This window comes from Mixophyes fleayi, chromosome 2, assembly GCF_038048845.1.
Source record: "Mixophyes fleayi isolate aMixFle1 chromosome 2, aMixFle1.hap1, whole genome shotgun sequence".
Lineage (NCBI taxonomy): Eukaryota > Metazoa > Chordata > Amphibia > Anura > Limnodynastidae > Mixophyes > Mixophyes fleayi.
In genome coordinates, this window is record NC_134403.1 from 193,024,229 (window position 1) to 193,043,317 (window position 19,089).

General features: G+C 41.0%; 1 protein-coding gene across 4 annotated transcripts; it reads right to left on the reverse strand.

Moving 5' to 3' along the window:
• Nucleotides 1–3,256: 3,256 nt before the first annotated feature.
• Nucleotides 3,257–8,842, reverse strand: TMEM39B (transmembrane protein 39B). Of its 4 annotated transcripts, none has more exons than XM_075195202.1 (9): nt 8,750–8,842; nt 7,943–8,121; nt 6,297–6,516; nt 5,881–5,964; nt 5,646–5,800; nt 4,832–5,153; nt 4,346–4,533; nt 3,813–3,933; nt 3,257–3,586 (listed from the first exon to the last, which is right to left on the reverse strand). In XM_075195202.1, the coding sequence occupies exons 2-9, from the start codon at nt 8,068–8,070 to the stop codon at nt 3,350–3,352; spliced, it is 1,455 nt and encodes a 484-aa protein (XP_075051303.1). In that variant the 5' UTR covers nt 8,071–8,121; nt 8,750–8,842; the 3' UTR covers nt 3,257–3,349. The 4 variants fall into 4 exon arrangements, with proteins under 4 accessions (XP_075051303.1, XP_075051305.1, XP_075051304.1 ...); XM_075195204.1 differs by lacking the exon at nt 8,750–8,842 and adding an exon at nt 8,697–8,727; XM_075195203.1 differs by lacking the exon at nt 8,750–8,842 and adding an exon at nt 8,262–8,690.
• Nucleotides 8,843–19,089: the final 10,247 nt, after the last annotated feature.

Here is a 19,089-nt window from a genome sequence, read left to right on the forward strand (position 1 = left end):
CCCCTTTCCTGTAACCAGCCCAACTGTAAAATAATTTTATTCATCTTTAATAAAAAAAGACCCATTGCCACCAAACAACCCCAACATTAAATTAATAGTAATCACATTTATTAAATAAACCAGTTTCCTACCATACATTAAATAACTTGCATTCACTTTTAAGAAATAGTAATCCTTTTTCCAAAACTCTGCCACATATTTAATTAATAGCGCCCAAACCACTCCAACATTAAATTAATCATCTCACCCTACATTGATAAGTCTGCACCAACCCCACTATTAAATTAAATTGCCCCACCATCACCCCACAAGCAAAATAACACCCATTAATTAGCCACTACCTACCTAGACTGCCACAAGCCCCCGTGTCAACACACACACCTTGCTCTCTGCTGTGCATCATTCTGCGCTGCTCAGACAGGAAGTAAAATGAGCACAATCAGCAACAGGCAGCCTCACGATTGGCTGCCTGTTGCTGCCACTGATCATCAATGTTTTTATTAACTTTATTTTTCACCACCCCTCGCGGGGTGTGCTGCCGTGAGCGGGGGAGGGGTGGTGAAAAAGAAAGTTAATAAAAACATGCAGCAGCTTCTCTCCTCCCAGGCGGCGGGGGGCCCAGGGCACTTGCCCCCTGTGTCGTCCCCCCCCCCCCCCTTAATCCAGCTATGTGTGGAGCTACAAGGGGATTGCAGAGGGGAGGGATCTGTCAGCATGTCTAGAATTAACAAATTAACTAGTTAAGTGCCAACTCCCACACTCCCCACCTACAACTCATGGTTGCAGTGTCCCCCAGATTTGTTGAAAGGGAAATTAGTAAATTCTTCTTCACTCTTGTCTGATGTAAAACATGTTTAGTTCCCTAACTTCTGATAACATGGGTGTATAAACCTTATTTTAAGTTTTGTTAAAATTCATTTACTAAGCAATGGTGATAAGGGAACTAGCAGGTGATTTTATACCATGGATATTATTCAGCTATATTTATCTTATTTTTATTTTTTTTTTACACTTTTCTGGATTATCACTATTTTATTATTTTTCTTTTGCCTTGTACTTGGCTTTACTTTTTTTTTTTCACTTTAGTATTTTTGGTCTGCTTTATCCTCTACAACTTTTTAATAATTACAATACTGTCCTATCATAAGAAACGATCAAGAAACTAAATAGTGAGGGGGACTGCTCTAATTGCAGCACATAATATTTGTAGCTTGAGCGTAAAAGTGATCGTCGCTCCAACAGATATCAAGATGATGACTGGCATATGAGCAGCTTTATATGCTTAATAGCCTATCATCATGATTTAAGCATATCTGCAGAGTTTCACGGATCTTAACATCTTAGCATAGATACGCTATTTTTCGTGTATCTTTTTTTATTAATGTAAGTTACACAAAATTTGCAGCAAACTCAGCATCAGGCCCTGTATGTATATATTGACACTGTAAATAAATCAATTTATTTATGCAACAAAGATGACCTGGCACCTCTTTTTGTTACCAGTACACTATGTGCACTGATCTAACTGCATTACACCTGTTCTAATGTTAACAAACCTGCACGTACCGGGACGTTTGCCAAATTTAACCCACAGAATCCTAAGTTGAGAGAAATTGAGCTAAAGAACAATCAGCGTATCTTGGCATCAAAGCAAATTAAGGGTGCATGAGAAGGTTAAGTAGTCAAGGAGCATCTAGTCAACAAGGGTAGCTAAGGGCTTAATACATAAGGTGGAGTAGCTGGACTTGAAATATAGTGAGTTTGTAGATATGCAAACTTCTTAAACTAATGTACCTGAACTCTCTAGAAGCTGCAAATATAGTTGAAGGCAAGACTCACTGTTGAGGAACCAAACAATGGTGACAGGCATGGTGCACAATGCTTTCCAACATGAGGTGGTCCAGACAAGATGGGGAGCTAAAAGGCACTTCTAAACAAACTCTACTCATGCCTGGCAATTATATGTCGACCATAGCCAGCTCTCCTACGAAACTAGTCTTCTGGAAAAGAAGCAGTACAAAGTAAACAAGGCTACTGCATCCTTCTTAGGTTGTCAAGCAGATAAAAGATTTAATCTACTGCATACCTTAAAACTAGATATAGGAGGGAGAAAAGGAAGTACTTGAAAGCAGAGAATAAAATGTGTAAGGATAACTAGTGGCCAACCTATATTCAGTTTTAAAAGAAACTATTAAACCCCAAAGTTAACATTTTGGATATGAACCATGAAGATAAAATACACTGTTCAGTGTTAATCTGGTAATTCTACATCAGAATTGCTAAAAAGTAAATACTTCATTATAGACAAATGCAATTTCTTCCGTATGTTTATGTCCTGATAGAATCTGATCTAGGTGAAAAAGCTGAGACGGAGTTGCTGTGACATCACTAGCCTTGTATATGAATAAACCAATCCAAGCCTGTCTAGCTGTAAGGAGGACCCTCTTTCCTAACAGCAGTCTGCTGCAGAGAAGTAAAAGAGCATGGAGGACATAATTAATTATTAACAATAGTTATTTCATGTATATTATTCTGTTCAATACTTACTACTATAGTTTTTAATATATACTAATGTAAAATAGTGGCTTTACTTTCCCTTTAAAATAAAGGTTTTCTTAAAAGCTAGGGGGGTTATAAATGTTATTGTACCCAAATTGCCCCTTTCCTATAACATGATTTGATGGTGATCCCTCACCAAGGAACTTCTGTTTGTGGTGTTCATCTGGGTTCTGGAACTCACAAAGTATCAGGACCTGCACCCTAGTAAATACAACGCACAGTGGGAATCTCAGTGGAGGGATCCCACCAAAGTCCTATTATATAGGGGAGATTTAGGCACAATACTATTTGAAGTGGAAGCCCCCTTTAATGAGTCCTTTAGTGCAAACACTAGTTTACTGGCCAGAGCACATACACGTTTCAATGTGGCTTACACTGTGTAATGCCGACATAATAACTGATAGCTTTTCTCCTTAGATTTTTCAGGCCACATCCACATATTTTTTTTAGGCAATTGCCTAAAAAATGGCACTCTCGGAAATAGAGCAAATGAATGTGGCTTTTTTCTTCTTCTCCAAATGCCATATTACAACATGTTGAGTGCATCAAGACCATATGAATAATCCCCTTTCCATTTAGCAAGTTGGTCTTCGTGTCTGCAGAGTTTCACAACACACTTCCAGAAAAATCAACACTGAATTTACTGCACACAACCAGGGTTTTCCTTACTATTTCATACAAAAAACACCACACACCGTTTCAGAGTAAAAAAATATGCTCTTGTTTTTAATTACACAAAGAAACAAAGCAATTGTAACAAAAATACAGAGCTTTGATGTAGGGAGAGGAGTCAGTTCACTTTCTGTTCAGAGTCTGAGGCCCCTGTATAAGAATAAGCTTTCCCCAATACAATCCGGTCACGGAGTAGCTTGAAAAAGGCGTAGTAATTACTGAATAGGATGAGGGCTAGAGAGATTGTGTGGTGCCACTTCTCTGAAGAGAGGAGCGAATACAATTGATAAAAGATGAGAAATCCCTCCAGTGCCGTTAAAATGTTCAGGACCCGCAGCGGGTTACTAAAGAAGAACTGAAAAAGGGAGAAATATATTAAAACCTAAATAAAAACCAAGATAATACAACTGCTGTTTTCTCTGTGACGGTAAAACAATCCAACAGCTCTCAAATCGTATGAAAGTGAATCAAACTAGTGAACTGAAAATCCACTTCTTATTTTCAGAAAGGGAGAAAGATGTAAAGTATATTAAAGGCCAGAACCGCATACAATAAAAAACAACTTTTATTGCAAAACTTACATGAAACCGAAAATGAGACATATCGGAGGGAACAGCTACATTATAGTGACCAACTGCTTTGTAGACATTCCTGTTGTGCTTTACCAGCACACCTTGTGGCCACATGCACTCCTCCATCCACCTGCAAACAAACATTATCTCTGTATCAGCCTTACATTCAGAGTTTGTGTAAATGGTCCTAATATTAAATAAACAGTTATAGTTTTATGTTATACTTTCTTAGAAATAAAACCACTCCCCCAATACTTCTTTCCATACTACAACAATGTGTCATTCTGTTGGCTTCCCAAACTTCACTACATTTGCTTGTTATCATTTGGGGAACTTATTACTAAAATATTGATAAAAGTAGAGTTATCCTTAATATTCCTCACACGTACTAAATATCAATGATAGGAATTAGGATGAGCTTTATAATTACATTTTTGACTCTATGCATAGCCATGACCAACACTAAAATACTAAATTACTGACTGAATGACAGATATACAGAATTTGCTCTTGTGCATATGTTAAGGTGGATGTTTTCTTACGAGTGTTGCAGCATGTTGGAGCACAGAGCTGGGTCCACTTTTTGCCAGCAGCCGAGGTGGGCTGCTGCCTTGTGCAGCAGATCACAGTACCGTGCAGGCAAGAGGTGCTGAGTGAGGATCACAGAGGTGCTGAGGGAGACTTGGAGAAACAGTTCACATGACCAACGTTTGTCATAATATTGAGTGCTCTGTGAAAAGAATAAAAAGGAAAATATGTATGCTAAAAACATTTGCAAGTATGGGAACAGAGACTTAGGTAGGGAAAAGTCAGAACCAATTGACTGGAATAAAAGGACATCCCCATCACCAAGAAAGAATGGATGGAGAATGTAAATTAAAGTGTAGGATACAAGATTAAATGTCTGCACATATTGCAAATAGTCAGAGAGGTAGGTGTCTGAAGGAGCATATGGAATAACATATGTGCTTGTGTATTTCAATGCCACCTTTCGTGGTAGGCTTATGCGCCATATGAAAAGCAGATACCTTGACAAACCATACAGGCACAAAGGCCACGTAGTATGCAGAAAGCATGGAGCTGAGCAGCACCTCACGAACACGCCAGTTGAAGTCCAGCTTCAGGTAATGCACTTCACTGCGTATTAGGTCAGGAGAGAGGCAGCATGCGTGTGTGGGAAGAGGATCCGTGCTGGGCCTCCACATATGCTGCAGCACTGTCAGGTAATCCCGACCTGCCTTATCTACAGGCCCTAGGTCTCCACCAACATGGGTGCCAGGAACATGGGCAAAGAGGCTAGAACGTCGGAAATCATACCCAAGGTGTAGAAAAGGGATGTACATACCGAATCTGTGAACAGTAGTAGTACAAACAGTTCTAAGACATACTGCAGTGCTGTATAAAAAGGACAACATTAGACATACAATTCCCATGGACCTATGGCATAATTATAGTCGCTCAATGCACAATTCATAAATACAGATTTAGGCAATAAGCACTGTTAATATTGTCCAAACAAAGAGTTGCTTACAGCAGACTGATCAAAGCTAAAGCCTGACTGGTTGTGTGCGATTTGTACCACTTTACTAGATAAGTCTGTGTCCTACAAGGAAACGCGACTCATTCAAGCATTATGGTACTCCTAGAATTATTAGCACTTAGATATGGACATTTAAGTGACAGTTATAAGTAAATAGAAAACATTCATTGAGACACAAACTTTCTATAGCATGCAATGTTATGTAAGGTTAGAATATTGGGGAATGTAAATAGCTGTGTTGTGTAGCATCCAATTTTTATTTCCCACTAGCAGGAAACCTGTCTGTACAATCACTCACTCACGGGTAGCATAAGAAAAGCAGGTTGAGAAAGGAGTGTGTCCTGAACAGCAAGATCAAGGAACGACATAAACTCCATCCTGTTCCAGTAAGAACTGCAAACCTTGTAGCCACCAGGAGCAAAGAGTGTGGCAGAGAAGACTTCCCTCCTTGCGAGGCCTACATAATAGAGGAAAGGCATGGTTTGGTTACAAATAATTTGCTTTCCCACCAAGAACCCTAATGTGTTGCAGACATACCTCCCGCACAATGGCTGCAATCAATCTTCGAGCAAGCACAATCGTTGTGAGGGTCAGGACATTGAAATCAATCAGGTGGAAGTTCTGCAGTAAAATAAGTAGAATAAAGACCAGGGTGAATGGTGCCATATAGAAAATACACGAAGTTCCACATGTATAAGTCTTGCATAGACACAAAAAAAGATGATTTGCAAGGCCCCAAATCTTAGATTAAACTTTTACCCTTAACCAAACCCTGTTTAAAATGTATAAACCCTATCCTACCTGGTAGAAATACTTCTTCCCATTGTCATCTTGGTGATATGTGCTATACTTGTAACTGACAAAACGTGTTGTACAATAGACAGAGAAACAAGCTCTATAACATGAGCTTTCCTAAAGTTTTGCTATACTCAGCAAGGGTGCTTGGTACTCACCAGAGAAGTGTGTGAAGGGGGGTGGGATGGTGGGTACCACCAAACAGTCTTGTAGATGTTGATGTAGTGCACAAACAAGGCAATGAGGTGACATAAAAAAAGCTGCAGCTCAAACAAGAGGTGGCGGTCTGCTGGTAGTTCAGGGATCTTGCAGTGCCGCAGAGGTACCACTGCCTGGGTTGCGAGAGGGGGGCTGGACAAGCCTGTACTGGAACTGCTCCTGAAGAGAAAAAATATAGACTGAATGGAAATGGTGAATCCTGAGAAATGGCATCCAAGACAATGAAGTTTCATAAAAGAAATGATAGGCTTTAGGTGAAGATGAAACCAATGAAAAGTAACACAAAAGACTGTTTGTATGTTTAGTTCCTTTTTCAAATATTGTAGGGGAGGGGGGGGGGGGGCAGGGGAAGGAAGTATACGTCTCCTACTGCCTTCATTGTAAAACTATCAAATTCCATTCACTTATATTTTCCACTTCAACCCTAAGTTCTTTTATTTTGAATCAGTGGTCAAGGTGCCAACACTTGCTTATGTTGCAGACACGTAAACTGGGAGCCTACTTCATCATATATACAAACCCCTCACTAAGCAAAACAATGTAACCAATTGCAGCCTGCAGCTCAAATGCTTTCCCTCTCTTTTCAGGGACATGTTGAGTGAAGTTTTCAGTATAATGTTCCTGACACTTATATCTCCCTTTCTAAAAACAATGTTGCAATTTAGCCAAGCAAGTACTCCATCAAGTCCCATTATAATTTTGCAACTGTTCTTGTCACTTCATTTTTCCTCCAACCAATCAAAACATGAACAACCACTGATGTAATTAAGTTAAGGCATGCAATATATAAGTATATGTATTTTATAAATAAGGAATATTTTCCTATTTTACTGTCTTTCATGTTACATTCTATAATAAAAATGTCTATAGGGCCGAATGGGAGATCCTCACAAACCAAAAGCTATATATATATATATATATATATATATATATATATATATATATATATATATATATATATATCACACACACACACACACGTGTAGGGAGGGGAATTCTACAGTACACAGAGCTCAGATGTACTTTCCAAGGGCTTTCTGCTCATTACATCATGTGCAATGTGACTGTGGTTGCCATGTTACTCACAAGACACTGGCAAATGCAAAATAATACATCATTAATAGCAGCCTGAAGAAACAAAAAAAAATGCTAAATACCAAGATTCTTCGTATAGCCTGCCAGTGAGGAAAACAAAACGAACACATTATTTTTATGGGATTGCTGCATTAAATACCTTTTAAACAATCTTTTGATAGTCATGTTTCTTAGCTGTTCTACACTTCATTATCTCCTTTTCAAAATCTCTCTAGAGGGCAGACAAGTATTGCTGCTAATGCTAATCAGACACACACACAAACAGAATGAAACTCTCAGCATGTCATATGATGACAAAGGGAGAAGGAGGAGTGAGAGGATTTCACAGTGCAGAGTAGACATGATCAATATAAATAATATATGAAAATTAAATCAACACATAGGTGTTGGTGCATGTATATTTCTCCTTAACAGTATGGTAAATCAGTAACATTAGCCACTTTAAATTGATGCAACATTAAATAGCATGAGATCGTTGGCAATTCATTACCTGACTCTTGACCTCACTCCACTCACAGTAGGGGTCCCGCCATGGACTGCACCACTTGCAGATCCTGGGTCACAAAGGGGAGTGCGGCAGTAAGACGTCCGGTTCGGGCCCCGGCGCCCCCCAGCCATGTCTGGGTTTATCCTATCTCAGTCACAACGTGACATGTATGATTGACTGACCTGTTACAATATACAATAAATATAATATTACCAAAGAACCCTCATAATTATAAATGCAATACTATAAATGCAATCATACAGTGCATTTAAAATTGCATATATACAGAATACATAACAATAGTACAATATATAACAATTACTTGAAGCGAAACTAATGCAATACAGAAAGGTATTATTGCAAAATGGATGTCAAATCTTGAATTCAATAGCGTGAACCGCTGTGTTAGGTATCAAATAAATTAATGCAATCAAGGGTTGCTTATAGACATCCATGGAATACTGGTAATACAGGAGATTCCACAAAAATCCCCGATACAATGATCCAGTAGCATGGTCAGTGGAGGTGCAGACCCTTGAAGAATAGAAAACATATAGTGAGATTGATATAGTGTCAAGTCAGTCGCAAGATTGTTTTAAAGGTGATTATAAAAGGGATTTGTATCATTGTGTGCAGTCTAGTAGAAATAGCAATACATGAAAGCACCCAAGACTTACCACTCCCGTAAAATAACTATTAATATTATGCACAATGAAGCAATTAGTATACATGGACCATAACGCATAGTGTAATGTACCTCCCCAGGGGTTAAGGAGTCAGTCCTAGCCACCACCCCCCAAAACCACTCACCACTTCTGCTCTGCGGGAACGCGCCTTGTGTCATAGAGTATCGGGAACGCGCTGAAAGCCAGATCGTAAAGGAAAACCCTCCAATCCACGTGATGACATCAGACGCATAGCATGGAGGACATCTGCGTAATCTTTACGCATGCGCAGTTCCCTTTCTGGGAGATTAGCTGCTTGGGTGTACTACGGCAGCTTACTCCGGTCTTCACGGTTCACGCCAAATACAAATCATAGGTGTAGAAGAACATGGTGGTGTGATTAGATTGTATTTCCTCCTTTTATTGTATCAATTATACCCTTCCAGTAATGGCTACCTTTGAAATTTATTGTGCAACGCGTAAAGACAAGTTATTATGTGATAGTAAATATATTTTAAGATTTCATGTCTTTAATAGTCTATCAGTAATAGTCTTTCCAGTGAATATTTTATGCTTATATGTGCAGTGTATAGAGTAAACCGTGTGACTGTAGAAATGCGATTAAAACATCATATACATCATTAAATAAATACCGCTCCATATTATCCTATTTAAGAGAATCTTGGGCAGCACAGTGGCGTAGTGGTTAGCACTTCTGCCTCACAACACTGGGGTCATGAGTTCGATTCCCGACATGGCCTTACCTGTGTGAAGTTTGTATGTTCTCCCTGTGTTTGCGTGGGTTTCCTCCCACACTCTAAAAACTTACTGGTAGGTTAATTGGCTGCTATCAAAAATGACCCTAGCCTATCCCTGCCTGTCTGTCTATGTCTATGTCTATGTCTGTGTGTGAGTGTGTGCCTATATTAGGGAATTTAGACTGTAAGCTCCAATGGGGCAGGGACTGATGTGAATGAGTTCTCTGTACAGCGCTGCAGAATTAGTGGCGCTATATAAATAAGTGATGATGATAATATATTTTGTCAATAGTCTAAGTTAACCTTTCTTCCCTACAATGTAAATATCTAAAAATGGTGATAGATTTTATGGGGGGTATTCAATTGTTAGCGTTAACGGGAAAAAACGAGCGCTCAAAAAATATTACCGTTTATACGGTAATATTGCGCGAGAAAAGCGTTAATACGGTAGTTTCCTCGCCGGCGAGCTGAAATTCCGCGAGTAATTACCGTATTAACGCTAAGATTTTTTGAGCGCTCGTTTTTTCCCGTTAACGCTAACAATTGAATACCCCCCTATATATATATATAAATGTATATATATATATATATATGTATATGTATATATATATATATATATATGTATATATAATATAAAAGCCTAGCGACGTGTGTTAGTCTGTGTGGAAGAAAAACAAACAAGCTGCAGCGCCACCTGCTGGGCGGAGTTATACACTGACCTACTAAATTCTTAGCATTATCTAATATATAAAAGTAAAAGCCTAGCGACGTGTGTTAGTGTGTGTGTATGTGGAAAAAACTATTTTCTCAGAAAGGGCTCATCCAATTGACCTGAAATACTGACATTATTTGACAAAATTAGAATAGTGAAGTCAGTTAACTTCCATCATTCCCCCTTCCCCCCGTGGGAGGGGTAGTAAAGGCTAAATTTACGAGTTGAGGGCTCAAATTCATTTTCGTGAGTAATTTTACCTCATGAACACACATTAAAAAGGGCGCTTGCGTCGGGAAGTAACGATCTTCCCCTGAGGAGGCCTGGGCTAGGCCCAAATGCATGACAAGAACCTTTTTAAGACCTTAAGTAGCTTGATTTGACTAGAATGCATGAGTATCATGCACGGGTTAACTTGTATATATATATATATATGTATATATATATATGTGTATGTATATATATGTATATATATATATATATATATATATGTATGTATATGTATATATATATATGTATATATATATATGTATGTATATATATATATGTATATATACAGGGCTGCCAAGAGGAATTCAGGGCCCGGGTACAACAATTTCATGGGGCCCCCCTCATAGTCGAGTAAGCCCTCACATTTTTTAGCGGCGCAATTTTTTTTTTTCCTTTACTCATACATTCAGGGGCGTGGCAATGCACCATTGGGGGCGTGGCTAACCTAACGCCGGTGCAATTTTTTTTGGGGTGTGGTTATACATTTGGGGTGTGGCGATGCGCCGTTGGGGCGTGGCTAGCACTAGATCCTGAATTCACCAGAGTGTCACATATGTCCCAGCACTCCTGACTTTTAAGACATCTAGCACCACAGTGTAGCATACAAAGAATGCAGTGTGTACACAAAGAGTTCAGTCTTGGCCTACACCTTACATTGGGCACGACACTCACCAAAAATTCCCATTGTCCCTACTAGAATCACAACATTTCACACACTCTGCTGCTCTCTCCTACCTGTTCTCACTTTCACCACCTGTGACTGCTGCTTTCTTTAGTTGCAGCTTGTCCGGATCCTGAAATGTTGGAGGACCTATTTGGGAAAAAATGGCTACATTTAGAAAATTACAGCCACGATTAATAATTAGGCCTTCCTCCAGCCCCAACATTAAAATAATAGTATTCACATTTAGTAAATAAACCTATTTCCCTTCCTGCAAACAGCCCCAGCAGTACCTATTTCCCGCAACCATCACTGCCATTAATAAATTCATAGTCACATTTAATAACATTTAATAAATAGACCTCATTCTCCCTAAACTCACCCCCATATTCAATAGCCCCCAAACCACCCCATCTTAAATTAATAGTCCCCACTATTAAATGTGCCTCTCCCCTTTTTTTTTTTTTTTAACTCTGTGCTTCTCTCCCCTTTTTTATTTATTCTATGTTTCTCTCCCCTTTTTTATTTATACTGTTTCTCTCCCCTTTTTTATTTATTCTATGCTTCTCTCCACTTTTTTATTTATTCTATGTTTCTCTCCCCTTTTTTATTTATACTGTTTCTCTCCCCTTTTTTTTATTTATTCTGTGCTTCTCTCCACTTTTTTATTTATTCTATGTTTCTCTCCCCTTTTTTATTTATACTGTTTCTCTCCCCTTTTTTATTTATTCTGTGCTTCTCTCCACTTTTTTATTTATTCTGTTTCTCTCCCCTTTTTTACTTGTACTGTTTCTCTCCCCTTTTTTATTTATTCTGTGCTTCTCTCCCCTTTTTTATTTATACTGTTTGATGACAGCTGCTACACAGCTCCAGGTAATACAACAGACACGATTGCTCTTAGAGTCGTCTTATTCATGAGAACTGCAGCAGCAGAATCTGATTAAATACACACAGATTAAGACAAGGCTTATGGCCAGGCAGAGTCCAGCAATGCCTCCCAGGCAGGTTATAGACAGGATCACCCAGACTTATTTTTCAGGCTCTTCTTTTCTTAGTCGGCATTGCTGGACTCTGCCTGGCCATCAGCCTTGTCTTAATCTGTGTGTATTTAATCAGATTCTGCTGCTGCAGTTCTCATGAAGAAGACGACTCTAAGAGCAATCGTGTCTGTTGTATTACCTGGAGCTGTGTAGCAGCTGTCATCATATGCTGGTAACCAATGGGATAATCAATGGTGGCTGAAGATTGATTACATCCTTACAGTCTACGGGATAACCTGCAGATAAGCCATTAAACTATTGGCTTCTGGTACGCATACATCTTCATTGGTGTGACCTGTTTTGTCTATATATCTTCTTGAACGTCATTTGGCCGTGTGTGATTTTCCACCCTATGAGCTATACATATCTAGTCTAGATATTGTTGATATCCACATGGTGGGAAGCTCTGGCTCACTCATTTCTGGTGGTTTGGTTCCTTTTTTGGATTTTTCACTTGGCTTCATTAACTTGCCATACTACACTATTGTGCGCCTCCTCTCATTTACTTTTAGATTTATACCTGCTACACTGCTTGCTACAGAGGATTGGCAGCCGCCCGCACAGGGGAAGTGCTATATAAGAAGGAATCATTTCAAGACATTGGACTTTAATATCACTATACTGGTGCAGTGTCATAGCGCCATTTGTATCTATTTTGTGTCATATATATATATATATATATATATATATATATATATATATATATATATGTATATATATATATATATATATATATGTATATATATATGTATATATATTGTAACAAAAGGAGGCATTTAGCTGGCAATATGCAGAGAAAGCAGGGAAGTAGAGTAAAACATTGGCACAGTTATGTACCTAGGTGGAGATTAAACCAGGTAAAAACATATGTGTAGTTTAAAATTGGTTTACTTACATGATATAAAAGCTGCTTCCTCTCAGCAAACAGACAGGGTGGGTCTGATAGTCTAAACAGAGCCAGGGATGGGCGTTTCCTTTTAAAGAGAAGGTGGGTGTGTCACCTGTCCATCAAGCTAGGCCTGTGGGAGGAGTGTCAGGTATAAAACCCTGCTTGTTTCATTGTTCATGGAGATCAACGCTGGGCTAGCTGGCTGATCTGGACAGAGAGCTGGACTATGTATAGTAAGCGTTGAGGGTCTCCATAATTGCTGTGCAAGTATACGGTGTCAAAACATTATTACCATCCTGACAATAAAGAACCATAAAAAGGAAGTTGTTCGCGTGTGCTTCAGCAGTAGCGGGCTCTTGCCACAAGTGGTGTCAGGAGTGGGATGCTCCGGGAAGCAAGTTTCCGCTACCCAACCTGCGCAGACGTCAACATGGAGGAAGTACTGAGAACCCTTATGAATGTGGCCGCTGCGCAGCAACAGAAGCAAACTCAGATGCTACAAGTCGCCGAGGCACAGGTGGAAAACACAAGGCTCTTAAGTGAAGAGTTAAGCCAGGTGAGGCATGACAGAAATGAACCACCTGGTCCTGTTCTCCAGAAAATGTCACCAGCTGATGACGTAGAAGCATATCTGGTGTCTTTCGAGAAACTTGCAAAAAGGGCAAAATGGCCTCCTAAAGATTGGGCTGAGAGACTGGCGCCATATCTGACTGGTGAAGCTCAGCAAGCTTATATGGATCTAGATGAGGAACGGGCCTCTGATTATCTGTGTCTAAAGTCTGAGATATTGGCTCGCATTGGAGTTTCCGGGCCAGGCAGAGCCCAGCGCTATCACCAATGGCGCTATGATAAAGAAAAAACGGTCAGAGCGCAAGTGGCTGAGCTTTCTAAAATTTGAAAGAAATGGCTGCAGCCTGAGGAGAATTCGCCTTCTCGGATTATTGAAGTTCTGGCGATAGATCACTGCATCCGGGGGCTGAACCGCGATTTGCAAAGGTGGGTTCTGCAATCAGACCCACAAACTTATGAAGAGCTTGCCACCGTGGTAGAAAGGTTTTGTGCGCTACAGCAAATGACTAAAGAACCTGCATTTGTGCCAAAGTCGCTGCCACGCCAAAAGCCAGGTTTGACAATCCTTGCCACAGGGCCCAATGGCAAAACTGCTACGGACAGAGGGCAGGGTGCAAAGCTGTCTAATCTGAAGTGTTTTGAATGTGGTGAGCCAGGCCACTTCAAGGCAGAGTGTCCTAAACTACAGGAACCCATGGACTGTTCTGTAGCACATATTGGACCTGCATTTCCAAGCTGTTTTACCATGAGTCCCACATCAGGAAGTCCTTGTTTGTTCCGGGTGACTGTGCTAATCAACCAAAACCTTGTTCTGGCCTTGGTTGACTCGGGGAGTGAACTCTCATTGGTTTCCAGCTCTGCTTTACCCGAAACCATAACTTCTCGATTGCCCAAAGTGAAAGTTCTTTGCGTACATGGCACATCAGAGGAGTATGAAAGAACAATACTACCAGTCACACTCAAAGACAAAACTGTTATGGTGGTAGCTGCCATAGTACCTAAACTCCCATATCCACTCATTTTGGGGCGAGACTTCCCACTGTTTAATGATGTCCTCGGTGAGCAGATCCGGCCGGACATGCCGGCAACTGATGCAACGGTTGGAAGCCCGGTCTTAAAGGAACCGCCTAAGAATCCACAACATCTGGACATCGATCTTTGGGAACCGCCAAACCGGAATGCCATCCTGGGAGTCACAGCAGGAGTTCCACAAAAGCATCCAACTGTGGGGAAACATGGACAGTCCAAACTAGCATTGGTTGGTGATGTCGCAGATGAGCCCACCTCGCCTGTCAGTGAGGATACGGACTGGTCCGCAATACCAATTTTGTTTCCTTTGCAGGACTTTGCTCGAGACCAACTTAATGATGCCACTTTGGAACATGCCTTTAAAAGTGTGACTGAGGTAAATGGGGTAGCGAAAGCCGCCCAGCCTGCAGAAGGTATACCATATTTTATTGTTAAAAATAATTTCCTGTATAGAGTTGCTAATGTACAGAGGGAACAAAGTAGAACAATTAATGGTTCCTCAGGTCCATGTAACCCTAGTGTTAAAAGCAGCACATACACATGTCTGTGGGTGACACCTAGGGGAGGATAAAACACCGGAACGAGTTCTGCTTAGGTTTTACTGGCCCGGTGTACACATGGCAGTGAAAAAGTATTGCCGGTCCTGTCCCATTTGTCAGAGAACCTGTCCCAAACCCATGTACAGGGCACCTCTCATTCCAATACCAATAGTACAAGTTCCCTTTTAACGGATAGCTATGGACCTTGTGGGGCCCCTGGAAAAATCTGCACGTGGGCACCAATATATACTAGTGGTGCTTGATTATGCAACCAGGTATCCAGAGGCAATTCCCCTATGAAACATAAAGTCCAGCACCATAGCTAAAGAACTTGTATTGATGTTTACACGCTTGGGAATACCCAGAGAAATTCTCACAGATCAGGGTACTCCATTCATGTCTAAACTGATGAAGGATATGTGCCAGTTGCTAGGGGTTACGGCGCTTCACACCTCTGTATACCATCCACAAACAGATGGCTTGGTGGATTGCTTTAACCGCACATTAAAGCACATGCTCAGGAAAGCAGTGGCTCAAGAGAAAAAAGATTGGGACACTCTTATTCCCTATTTGATGTTTGCCATCTGTGAGGTACCTCAAGCTTCAACAGGGTTTAGTCCCTTTGAGTTATTGTTTGGGAGACAGCCCAGGGGTATCTTGGATATGTTAAAAGAAGGGTGGGAGCAGCAAGGTCCCAGGGAGCCAAATCTGGTACAATTTGTGTCACAAATGTATGAGAGGCTAGGAAAGATAGGGCCCATTGTGCAGCAACATGTAAAAGAGGCTCAGGAACGACAGAAGAAAAGTTATGACAAAAGTGCTGTTGTTCGATCTTTCAAGCCTGGGGACAAGGTCCTAGTCCTGGTTCCCACCCAGGAAAGAAAACTTTTCGCCCATTGGCAGGGTCCATATGAAGTTCTAGAGGCTGTCGGTCCTGTCAATTATAGAGTCCACCAGTTAGGTAGGAGAAGGGAGGAGCAAATATATCATGTGAAACTCCTTAAACCCTGGCATGATGAGGAAACCTCTCCTCAGGTAGTGAGTACTGCCATTGAAAAGTCTGAAGTGCCCATAGAGCCAGCCTTGTCCATTCAGCAGAAATAACAGACAGAAGAAATGATTCGCCGGAACAGGGATGTCTTCTCTTCCATTCCTGGGCGCACTACCTTAATCGAACACGACATTGTCACTGCGCCAGGAGTCATTGTCAAGCAGAAGCCATATCGTATTCCAGAAGCCAGACAGGTGGATGTGAGAAAGGAGGTCGAGAAGATGCTCCAGTTAGATGTAATTGAAGAGTCCACTAGTGAATGGAATAGTCCCATTGTGCTTGTCCCGAAACCCAATGGGACAATTAGGTTCTGCAATAACTTTAGGCGCCTAAACAGTATGTCGCAGTTTGATGCCTATCCGATGCCACGTGTGGATGAACTAGTGGAAAATCTTGCTGGTAGCAATATTTTAACAACCCTTGATCTAACAAAGGGTTATTGGCAAGTTCCCCTGACTTCCACGGCCAAGCCAAAGACTGCATTTTCCACCCCTGATGGTCTCTATCAATATAAAGTCCTACCCTTTGGGTTGCATGGGGCACCTGCCACCTTCCAAAGGGCTATGAATAAATTGCTACGACCTCACACAGCTTATGCAGCCGCTTACTTGGACGATATAGTGATTTATACCCCAGACTGGGGATCACATTTAGCCAAAGTTGAGGCGGTCTTAGCTTCATTACGGTACGCAGGGTTAACAGCTAACCCAGAGAAATGTGCCATAGCCATGAGAGAAGCCAAATATTTGGGGTACATTGTTGGTCGAGGGCATGTAAAACCCCAGCTAGACAAAGTGGAGGCAGTCAGAAATTGGACAAGACCAGAGAAAAAGTCACAGTTGAGAACCTTTTTAGGCTTAGTAGGTTACTACAGGCGGTTTGTAAGCCACTTCGCCACTAGAGCTGCTCCACTTACGGACATGTTAAAAAAAAGTTGTCCAGATAGATTAACCTGGTCTGACTCTGCATAACCCGCCTGGTCAGATCTTCGGTTAGCTCTTTGTTCCTCTCCAGTTCTACAAGCACCAGATTTTACCCTGAGGTTCTTCCTCCAAACTGATGCTTCTGGTGTTGGCTTAGGTGCAGTCTTGTCACAGGAGAAGAATGGAGTAGAAAATCCTGTCCTGTACCTAAGTCGTAAGTTGCTTCCAAGGGAACAAAAATATGCCACTGTGGAAAAAGAATGTCTCGCCATAAAATGGGCTACAGAAGCTCTGCGCTATTATCTCCTAGGCAGAGAGTTCACCCTAATAACAGACCATGCACCATTAAGATGGATGCAGAACACCCGGGAGGTAAATGCCAAGGTAACCCGCTGGTTCTTGGCACTACAACCTTTTAAGTTCTCAGTAGAACATAGGCCTGGGATTCTACACAAAAATGCAGATGCATTGTCACGAAAATATGCGCTCCTTGCGAAGTCCGCGTCCCCCTACTTGGAGACGCTAGTGGGAGGGATATGTAAGAAAAGGAGGCATTTAGCTGGCAATATGCAGAGAAAGCAGGGAAGTAGAGTAAAACATTGGCACAGTTATGTACCTAGGTGGAGATTAAACCAGGTAAAAACATATGTGTAGTTTAAAATTGGTTTACTTACATGATTTAAAAGCTGCTTCCTCTCAGCAAACAGACAGGGTGGGTCTGATAGTCTAAACAGAGCCAGGGATGGGCGTTTCCTTTTAAAGAGAAGGTGGGTGTGTCACCTGTCCATCAAGCTAGGCCTGTGGGAGGAGTGTCAGGTATAAAACCCTGCTTGTTTCATTGTTCATGGAGATCAACGCTGGGCTAGCTGGCTGATCTGGACAGAGAGCTGGACTATGTATAGTAAGCGTTGAGGGTCTCCATAATTGCTGTGCAAGTATACGGTGTCAAAACATTATTACCATCCTGACAATAAAGAACCATAAAAAGGAAGAAGTTGTACGCGTGTGCTTCTGCAGTAGCGGGCTCTTGCCACAATATATATACCGGTATATATATATATATATATATATATATATATATACCAATAAAACAATATTACTTCAATCCATCCTAGTTTTCTGTGGCAGGGCAACAGGTAATATAATTTCTTCTAATTTATTCTATCCTGACCTATTTCCGTTTACAACAATAAATATGACTTACACAAATACTCCCTTCCTCACCCAAAAAACACCCCTTATAATTGGAGATGCTCAAGCTTGGTTCCCCGAGAACCAAGCAAACCCGAACTTAGCAGATTCGAGTACCGAGCCAGCTCTGTACTTTCGAGCGCCCTCAGAATTGAAAACGAGGAAAAACATCATTGTTACATCATCGGATCTCGTGGGCTTTGGATTCTATAAGTACTGCCCTCCACGTTAATCCAGCGCCATTTCACAGAGGGATACAGAAGGGGTAGCACGATTCTTGGCAGTCTCTAGTGCAGTTGGGCAGCGTCATAGGTAGAAAAGAAAGAGGAGGGGTTGCAGTGTTCTTCAAAGTCTCCAGTGACATTCAGGAGAGCTCCATTGCTAATTGTCATTGCTGCAATAGAAATAATAGGGCTGGCAGGCTTGGTCTTCTAAATCTGCAGTCACATTGAACTGTGTTATATAGGTAACATACAAAGAGGAGAGCTCCATTGCTAATTGTCATTGCTGAAATAGAAATAATAGGGCTGGCAGGCTTGGTCTTCTAAATCTGCAGTCACATTTAACTGTATTATATAGGTAACATACAAAGAGGAGAGCTCCATTGCTAATTGTCATTGCTGAAATAGAAATAATAGGGCTGGCAGCCTTGGTCTAAATCTGCAGTTATATTTTACTGTATCATATCTCACTCAGAAACAGGAGAGGTGTCAGGGTTCAGTGCTGAAACAGAAATTGTAATAATAGGGCTGTCAGTGTTCTTCAAAGTTGCCAGTGTCATTCTACTGTGCCATAGCTCATACAGAAACAGGAGGAGTGGCATTGTTCTTGTCACTCTCCAGTCTCAGTCAT